This window comes from Trachurus trachurus, assembly GCF_905171665.1.
Source record: "Trachurus trachurus genome assembly, chromosome: 13".
Classification (NCBI taxonomy): Eukaryota; Metazoa; Chordata; class Actinopteri; order Carangiformes; family Carangidae; genus Trachurus; species Trachurus trachurus.
In genome coordinates this window covers 24,041,681-24,052,025 of record NC_139892.1, presented here as the reverse complement: position 1 = coordinate 24,052,025, position 10,345 = coordinate 24,041,681, and the positions used below count along the sequence as shown (strand labels likewise).

Here is a 10,345-nt window from a genome sequence, read left to right as displayed (position 1 = left end):
CATGACTGAATTGGCTGAGTCACTTCAATTGAACCTTATCAAAGCACATAGTCACCCATTTTGACTTTACCATTTGATAACTCTAACAGCCTGACCTTCACTAGTGCTGCTCTGATGTATAAAAGAAAATCACTCGAGCATCTTTGACTGTTTGTCTTTGTAGCGTGTCATATCTCTTGTGAGGTTATTTGTTGTTCAAGGAGTGTGTGTAAGTGTGGACTGGCCCAGTTTGGATAATCAGGATGTATCATGGATGTAGACCATGAGAGTGAAATGGCTGAACAATGGAGAGAAGATAGAAAGTGAAAAGAAGAAAAGTACATTGTATTTGAGGGAAGAGGAGCAACGTGTTATGTAAGTGTGTGTGTGCATGCGTGTGTGCGTGCGTGCTGACAACCAGCCTGACGTCTGCATGGCTGCTTTGTCCTAATCTTCTCTGGAACCAGATCAAACATTGCTGTGTTGCACCGGACATCACAGAGCAGGTTGATATAGGCCTCCATTGTACACATACACAAACACACACACAACTTCTGATTCCTAATTATCAATAAACTTCTTGAATCTCTTTCCAGCTGTGAACTGTATACAGACTCTACAGAGCATGGGGAAAAAAAGGGAAAATAAATATTTTAAAAATCATCTATACATGTCCATCAGTCAAAATGCATTAACACAAAATGACACAGTGATAACAACATTTAATCTTATTTTAATCTAAGATGGCGATTGGTGAGGGTGAGAAACGTCAATTCTTTATGTGGATGCACAGCAAAATCACAAGTGTGAGTATAGAAGTAAGTGAACTGAGATACAGCATCTGTATTTTATTAGTTTGTCTGGTTGTCCACCTTTCACTTCATCCATCCCTCTGCGTGTGTGTTCCTCCACTCTGTCACAGGTCGCTGAGTTCAGGCCACAAATGCAGAGACACAGGCACAGTGATCTAGTGAAGTAACCCGTAGTGACAAATAACAGCCTGACAGGTGCATGGAAAAACACGCAAGGGCAGGAAACAAAGCAACAAGTAATTTCAAAATAAAACAGGAAGCGTTACAAAAACTCAAAACAGGACAGATCCATGACAAAGGCACAAGAACCAGAACCACACACCAACAGAGGTGTGTGTGTGTGTGTGTGTGTGTGTGTGTGTGTGTGTGTGTGTGTGTGTGTGTGTGTGTGTGTGTGTGTGTGTGTGTGTGTGTGTGTGTGTGTGTGTGTGTGACTATTGCATGCAAACACTACATGTGATAAATATCTGTAACATGAACCACATTCCTGGTAACAGGCTGCATAAAGATAAACACAAGTGGATTACGCGACACACAGGAAAACTTTGTGACACTGCGTCACTTTGCATCATATTACTCTGGAAGAAGTAATCTCAACGTACTCTGAACTGACTTCATCACACAGTAATGTACTGTAGTTTGTATTTTCATAATTGAACCAAGTTCTTCACACACACTGACGGCAAAGGTTACATCTAATAGAGGGTGCGAAAGGTCTCTCTGTGGTGACAGACGAGATCTCAGCTCTTTGATAGTGAAACACTGTGACTGTGGGTTGAAGCACAGCGATTCTTTCTTTCTTTCTTTCTTTCTTTTGAAAGCTTGCATCCTCAGAACTGGACAGATCAGTTTGAAACTTTACATACAGTATAATTGTACTGTCAGTCCAATACTATGCATGACTTTTTTTTTTTTTTTTTTTTACCAGTGATGCAGAGTCTTTGGCTCAAGGAGAAAACTTACATTTGAAAAAAAAAAAAAAAAAAAAACTTAAAGCAGATATCAGTGGAATGTTTTTGTTAATATAAGTCCTAAATAGTCCTATTTTCCGTCAGCAATCACTTACATGAAGTATTTCAGCCTAAACACGAGTCTCTCCGTCACTCTGCTCTGCTGTAACCCGAGGAGAAAATTTTCCTTGTGGGATACAAGTGTTATCCAATGAGGAGAGAGAACGGCATGAAGGGCTGTGTGTGCAGCCAAGGGATGCGCGTGAATGTGGTGACGTAGCACGAGGACCAATTGATGCCTGACAAGGGCGGGGGCTGCTAACTCATGGTGCGTTCAAAGAAACTCGTACTTTGTGTTTTTCCTTCCTGTGAAGTCATACCAGTTCGATCTGGTACGAGTTCACGGGTCGGAAGTTACGAGTGGCCGTTATAGGGAACTTTCACAGACAACAGGATGGTAAAAACACGAGCTACGGGTTACCTGGAACGCTACCAAGTCGTAGTTGTGACTTGAAGCTGTAACTTACGGTTTCAAAAGCCTGCCTTGAACGCAGCATTAGCCGAAACGGCCGTGAAGCTGATATCTGCTTTAATGTTTGGTTTCATATGACAGTAATGATTCCAATGTGGTCTTCCTCCTACAAACACAAATTCATATAATTCCATTCAATGCTAAATTCAGCTACTGAAATACCGTAAATGAAGACACACAAGACAAATTCCTTCTGGCATGAGGTCGGCTGGAGGCAGTCTCTCTCTAATGGTATTAGCAACATCCTCAAATGATGATCCGTAAACTATTGAGATGAGCGAAGTTTCCCTAAAAGGCTAAAAACAAAAAGACGTTTTACCCAGAGACAACTGAGACATCAGTTTTAATGTGGAATTTTAACAATGCAAACAAGACTTTGGGGGGATTCTACGGAAAAAGAAGACAATTTACCTCCAGCTTGATGCTCACCCTCCATGAAACTATGGCCACAGTGACACTGACATTGTGGAATGACAACAACACAAAGAAGCCTTTTGGGGAAATAGAAGGTTATAACTTAAACCTCCAATGTGAAACGGTTTTTACCAAACAAGCGTGTGTGTGTGTGTGTGTGTGTGTGTGTGTGTGTGTGTGTGTGTGTGTGTGTGTGTGTGTGTGTGTGTGTGTGACAACAGATTACAGCAGAAATATGGCCTAGCTTTGGTCCAGCTTATCAACGTGGGTGTTTCCCCCAACAAAGAGTAATTTGACAAGGTTACTGTAGATATGACCTCATTTTGCCCTCATGTGTGTGCGACCTACTTACTGTAGGTTAGTGTGTGTGATTGTGGCAGTGGGTCAGCTGAATCTAAAATCACTGTTCCACACCAGTGACTGTCACATTATCACAGGCTGAAGCTGTTTCCTTCACAGATCTTTGTTTGTTGAGTGGTGACAGACACGTCTGAGGCCTCTTCCTTAGACTCCAGGAAGTGAACACAGAGTTAATTATGCTTTGTGCTTGGAAATAGGCAATATTTTCTTTAGTCACAGAGCCAACAGGTGGGGGTTTACCAGGACAACCAGTGTCTGTTATTAGATATGAGCACTGGTTCATTGGGATTTGGACACTGAAAACTAGTGTTGTGCTACTCAAGATCAGTCTCAAGACCGGTCTTGACCACATTTTCAAGGTCTTGTCTTTTCTCAGAAACAACTCAATTTTTACTTGGTCTTGGTCTTGGGTTAGGTTGTCTTAACCACAACACTACTACAAACTATTCTTCATTGCCAGGCTGAGATCAGCTTTGTACTGAAGGAATCATGGTGTGCATTGTGTGATGATTGTTTATGATCTTCAAAGAAACGTTAGTATACAGCCACCATCAGGTTGACATTTCTGTTTCTCCTCAGCTTTACATGACCCTCCATCATACCATGTGTTCAAGGGCTTGATACATGTGGTTGTCCTCAAAAAGGATCAAAAAGTGAAATGAAAAGTGTCCAATACAGGGTATATAATTCAACTTCAGTCTTTCCTGTGATAAACATGTCACTGAAATGTGCAGGCTTGTCCACCACTAGTCTGGTCTTTATGCTGAAAAACCTTAACAGCTCCCTCTGAAATCTGTCGATCTAGAAGGAATGGCAAGAAGCTGAAACACACATAAACTCTGCAGAAAGGCAGTTCCCAGTGCTTACGAGCATATTTAAGTAAAATGATTGAAAGCATATGTGGACTCATATCAGCTGTATGCAAAAATATCAAGGTGGTCCAAGATGTATAAACACAAGCTGAGCTCGGAGTGAAAATTGAGAAGTTGTGGAGTGAAAGAGGCTGAGCTTTAACTCTCTCTCTCTCTCTCTCTCTCTCTCTCTCTCTCTCTCTCTCTCTCTCTCTGTCTTTCTACTCCACATGTTTATCCACATCATGTTTATGTGGAGGCTTACTTGATGTTTATCACATGTCATGGACTCTTCGTTTGCACCCACTGTAAAGTATTTTTGTGCCAGCACGGTGTCCTGATAAACCGCCGCTGTTTCACTGTTCTTGCTGCCTCTTTCTTCCATCTCTCCATCCGTCTGTCTCTCACTGTCTTCTCTCTCACACATGTTCCTGGATGCTCGAAGCAGCAGAATTCAATATATTAAGAAAAAAATGCTTTGACTGTATGTGTTGAGGGTGTGTTCACTCCAGGCAGTTTTGAGTGGTTTGTTTTCACCGCACAAAAGATTCCATTCACTTTAAATAATCAAACCAGATGCCTAGAGAGTGCAGCTCTTGTGAGTCTTGTGACGAGAAACCGTATAGTGCATTAAAAGTGTATGTGGACTAGAGGCAGAACACAGCAAGGAAATACAGGAAATAAGTCTAAAACACAAAGTTTTATGGCTGTAGTGTGAGGACAAGCCAAACAGGGAGAAAGAAGCATTGACAAACTTTTGTTTCTGTTCCTTTATTTATGACTGGTGAGAGCAGAGGAGAATGTAAATTACACAACACAATGAGCATCATGTTCAGTGTAGTTTGAGCACAGTTTTATTTTAAAACACCAAGCATATGAGTGAAATGTGTATAAAAAGAAGCACATGACAGGCAGAATAATGTATTTCCATCTGGTGCAATGATACAGGGTTTGAATAAATCAGCACCGATCATTCACAATAAACAGGATATGATACAGACGGACAAGAGTTCCTGTTTGTCTTCTTTTTTTTCCAGATCATCAGTCTTTCTGTCCCATTGTTGTGAACGTGAAATCCAAGTAACACCTGGATTTAGCACAAACACTCATTAGGACATCATAATGTTCCCCAGAAACATGTCTGGCCATTATTTAGTGCTGTAACTCAGGAAGGGGAGAGTGTGACCATATTCCTGTAAGTTAACTGATTGGCAGAGACAAATGACCACCAGTTATTTTGTTTTATTTTGATTTCATGGCACCTTGATGGCTAAGCTGCTGCAATCCGTCAAAAATAATGTTTCAAATAAAGAGTATGTATGTTACAAATGTTTTTTTTGTTTTTGTTGTTCTTTTATCAACCCTTTTGTTTTTGGTTGTGTACAGTTCTTAAAAAGCATAATCACTTAAAGGTCTTTCTCTTTGTGTCTCTCTTGCAGATGTCAGGGAGTTCAGAGTAAATGGACGGCCTGTCGGCTCCAAAGTGCTGAAGCTCTGTAAAGTCATTCCTGTGTTTTAGTGCTAACTTCCCTGAGGAGTCTTGTGTGTCATCGGGACCTTGAGACACACCCACACACACGCTGATGTTCAACCTCTCCCTCTCACAGTAAACCTGGCAGACCTCTAATCTCTAAAAGATTGATGAGGCCCTGTCCAGGCGCAGGAGGCCTGGCACAGCGTCGATAAGGCAGCTTTCATTTCAGCACATTTTATCTCTCACTCCTTCCTTTCTTCTCCTCTTTTCTCTCGTACTGAGGACCAGGGGGGAGTTGGCTTTAGAACATGAGAGAGGATCATGACACATCATGGCCATTCAGCAAGAAGGACAGTGCTTTAAGAAACAGGAACCATGAAATGCTTCAGAAATGACATTTCTGTTTTCTTGGGCAACTCCGACGTGGACAGCGGCGTGTTAGCTGAGCAGGACGCCAGAGTCGGCATGTCAAACTGCTGGAGCTGTAGTTTAGTGAAACTACAGAGAGACACACAGAGCTGAGAGTAGCTGAAGACACTTTACACACTCACACGCACACAAGCACACGCTCCGAGTGTTCCACGCAGGACAATGTGCAACATCTCGTTCTGTGATGTGGACAGTAAGGTGGACCAGTTCTTCCAGCCCACACTCTACATCATAGTCATCGTTCTGGGGCTGCCCACTAACTGCATGGCCCTGTGGGCTGCCTACATGCAGGTGAGGAGGACACACACACACACACAGACGTGCATGCACATATGCAAAAACATGCATACACTCTGTCACCAGTATAGTCAGTAATATTAGTCTTTCAAACACAGTCGGTTCGGGATCTGTCAGCCTGGTTTACATATTAGAATTGGCTCCATGATGAGTCAAGCTTTGGATTTTACCTTTAGGTGTGTCGATACAGGCAGAAGTTAAGTTTATGTGCTTTATGTTGTAAAATGCTTCAGACCATAAATGTAGTGTCAAAATATCAAGTCATTTGAACCAATGACACAGTCAGATTTTCAAAACAATTTTATCGCAACTCAACCCAAGGTCAAACATTTTTTTGTAAATAACAAGGTATGGTTACGTAATACAGTAGGTGTAGATGATTATGTATTGATGGTGGAATTAGAGGTGAGGGTATTTTTCTTTCGCTCAGTAGCAGTGACTGCAGGTCAACAGAGCACTCAAGATATTTTCCCATACTATCTATGTTACTTCCACTGTTTCCCACAGGCTGTCAGTTTGATTTGGCTGAAGGAAGGATTATTACTGACTGTTCATTCAAGCAATTCCTCCATTATTTAAGCACAAACGTTATGACAAGCGAGTGACATTTGAACATTAGCTTTTTGCCTCCTTCCATCTCAGTATCAATGTCATGTTTCAAACATTCTCAGTTCCAACACAAATGGACATTAACAAACAGCAACATGATTGCTGATACTAAAATATTAACACTGTAATATTAATACTGCATGTAAAAACTGACTTGTCTCCTTCTTGGTGGATTCCCCACCCACCACCCACCACCCTACCTACTATCCCACCTGTATCATTCCTCCCCATCATTTCCTTCCCTTCATCACACTCCTCCCACCAGGTACGCCAACGCAACGAACTCGGCATTTACCTGATCAACCTGTCGGTGGCTGACCTCCTCTACATCACCACTCTTCCGCTGTGGATCGATTACTTCTTGCAGCACGATGACTGGATCCATGGTCAGGAGAGCTGCAAGCTGTTTGGCTTCATCTTCTACACTAATATTTATGTCAGCATCGCCTTCCTCTGCTGTATATCGCTGGACAGATACCTGGCTGTGGCGTATCCTCTTCGCTTCGCCAAGGTTCGACGAATCAAAACAGGTATGTGGAAAGACTGTAAACTACAAGGCCGCAGGTCGCTTGTGCAGCAGGTTATTATGACCTATAGGGCTACTCATATGAGAGGATTCAGAAACACTCTACTCTCTATGCTTGTTCAGGTTGGAGGCTGATAACCCATGTGAATATAAACTGGTGTGAGTGTATCTCTAAAATAAAACATTAAGTCATTACTGTAAAATCACATGGTATCCTGTTTTTACATGATTGAGATATTGCATTTGATGAAACGGGAAATTCACTTTGTGCAGAGATAAGATCACTTCCATTTCAAAAGAAGTTTTTATAGATAACCACTTATGTCCACCACTTAACCAAGGATATCTGTTAGAGTCATTAGTTTTCATAAAATCTAATGACCATGAGCCCTGACTAACATTTTTAGAAATGCTTCATATGGATGAAAGTAGTGTTCATGAAATTGCTATTTATGAAAGATCAGAATTAGCTTTGAGAAACTTAATTCACATTTTCTTTCTAATACCACACTGATAATTTCTTTTCACTTTCACTTTTATTTTCTCACGACCACATACGTGGTATGGAGCACAAACAAACATTAGACAATACAAATAATCAGACATAGCAAGCAGGCAATTCTGAAGTAAATTGTAAACCAAATTCTAACATAATATAGCTAAATGAGTATGCAGGGTCCCAAAATGAATTGAAATAAAGTTTTCTTTAGGGTTGAAAATGACTTATATACACTGGTATGCATTGTGGTCAAACACAGACAATTTGAATAACACACAAATTAAAACATGATACATTTACTCCACCAGGAGAGCATGGACACATGTCAGAGTCTGATCTCTGGACTGCTCTCTGAATGTCTAACCTGTCTCTCTCCCCTTCTCTCCTTCCCTGAACCTCCTGCAGCTGTCCTGGTCAGTGCCATGGTGTGGATCATTGAGATTGTGGCCAACTCTGCTCCTCTCTTCCACGATGAGCTCTTCCAGGATCGGTTCAACCACACCTTCTGCTTTGAGAAATACCCGATGCAAGACTGGGTGGCGGGAATGAACCTCTATAGGACATTTCTGGGCTTCCTCGCTCCCTGGACAGCCATGCTGGTTGCCTACCGTGGGATCCTGGCAGCAGTTCGCTGTAACGTCTCAACAGAGCGCCAGGAGAAGGCCAAAATTCAGCGGTTGGCTTTGAGCTTAATCCTGATCGTTTTGCTCTGCTTTGGACCATACCATGTCCTCCTCCTGGTGCGGAGTGTCATGTTTTTAAGGAAGCCGTGTGACTGTGGCTCGGAGGAGAGCTTGTTTGCAGCGTACCATGTATCGCTGGCTCTGACCAGCCTCAACTGTGTTGCTGACCCCATTTTGTACTGTTTCGTAAATGAGGGGGCGAGGCACGATGTCGGCAGAGCTCTCTCAGCATTACTGTCTGCGGCCTGCTACAAGGGCTCCTCTTCCTCACCATCACATGCCGACATACTGAACGCTGGTTCGGTCACCATGGAAACGCCACTATCGGCAAAGAAGCAGCCTTGTGTGTACGCTGAGGGAGGCAAGACGAGCAGCTACAAGACAGAGCTGGTGGCTCTGAAGGAAGAGTGTCTACAGATGACCATCCTCAGCGTGAGGAAGTGACGTCTACCTGGAACATCCAGTAGCAGCTGAGTTCCTCTGGCCTGATGGGCTGAAATCAGATCCACTCCACGGCACTTCACGAAGCCTGGCAAAAAAGATTGATGACATAGACAAGACATACAGTCTGTAGCCATGGCAGCAGCCTCTGAGAGGTTGAAATGCTTTCACCAATTATGAGGAGTGGTCATTTACTGAACCCCAGTGGATATAGGTGCTGGATACAGAAAAATGTGTGGAGTGCCTGCACAGTAGAAATGGAGAAACTACATTGTTATTGTTAAATCTTTACCACTAGAGGGACAGTTAATGTGACTGTGGCCTAACTGGGGCATGTAGAGACAGTTCATGATGTAAAGCAGAGAGGTTTATCTTTTTTATGGTGGCCATTTTAACATGTGATTTGGGTCAATTTGCATTACTTCAAGCTGTAGAGTGTCAACTTCTGCACAGCTATACTGCATGCTAATGTTGTTATATTAACATGCTAGGTCGTCGTCATTAATCGTTGGGGGCAACAGAAGCTGTGACATTAGATTCTGATGTATCCATGTAGTGTTGGACTAGGAAACATTTTGGTCTGCCATGGACCATGGATGTCTGTACAAAATTTCATGCCAACCATGTCACGCCACCAGATCCAGACAGACAGTTCAGTCTGGAGCACCAGAACGACAGACCGGCTGGCAGCCCCACAGCCTTGTCAGTGGTGCAGCTAACAAGGCAAACATCAAACACAACTTGATGAATTGGATATTTGGACAATGGACCACTGTGCCAGGAGTCATTCTTGCTCTGAAAGACATTCTTGAATATTTAAGTGGAATTATTTAAACAATAGCCTACTCACCCTTTGCATGGGTGAGTATTGGTTGCAGTCTGAGAGGAGACACCTGTGGATTCAGATTGATTGGAGCCCTGAACTGGACAAAGGGCTGATGTAGGAGATTGGGATTTAAATCCCAAATGTGCCACTTTGGAATATGAAAAAAGATTGTACATTTATGGTCAAAAACATTTGTAATGAACGTTGGAAATGTCTTTAGTGTTTCTTTAGTTTTTGAAGGAAATATAAGTACCTCAGCTCATAAACTGTGACAGAGAGACGGCTTAGAGATGAAGTGTGTTTCCTTTTTTAAGTAAACAAAGTTTTTTTTTCTTTACTTAAATTTTTACCACAAAGATAAGAAATAGTCAGAAATCACTTTACTGAGATCAGGAGGATTTGGTTTAGGATAAACTCTAAAACCAAAGACTTGCTGCATTCAGCTCAGTTTGAAAGTCAATATCCATTAAAGAACAGGCATTTACATTATGGTTTAACCAAAAATGTCAAATTGATGCATTCCTTCTTGATGTAAGCAACACTGCTGACTGCTAACATTGTTGGTCATATTAGGGAGGCAGAGTAAGAAATATTTCTCTGCAATGTCAAATATCTCAGGAAATGAAGACATATTTTACTGGACATTAACATAAAACCATCTCC

The 10,345-nt window shown here is 42.0% G+C and overlaps 1 protein-coding gene across 1 annotated transcript; it reads left to right on the top strand.

The window, feature by feature from the left end:
- Positions 1–5,963: 5,963 nt before the first annotated feature.
- gpr4 (G protein-coupled receptor 4) lies at positions 5,964–8,881 on the top strand (the record flags this gene model as incomplete). Its single annotated transcript, XM_083984731.1, has 3 exons — positions 5,964–6,092; positions 6,973–7,237; positions 8,138–8,881. The coding sequence occupies 3 exons, from the start codon at positions 5,964–5,966 to the stop codon at positions 8,857–8,859; spliced, it is 1,116 nt and encodes a 371-aa protein (XP_083840857.1). The 3' UTR covers positions 8,860–8,881.
- Positions 8,882–10,345: the final 1,464 nt, after the last annotated feature.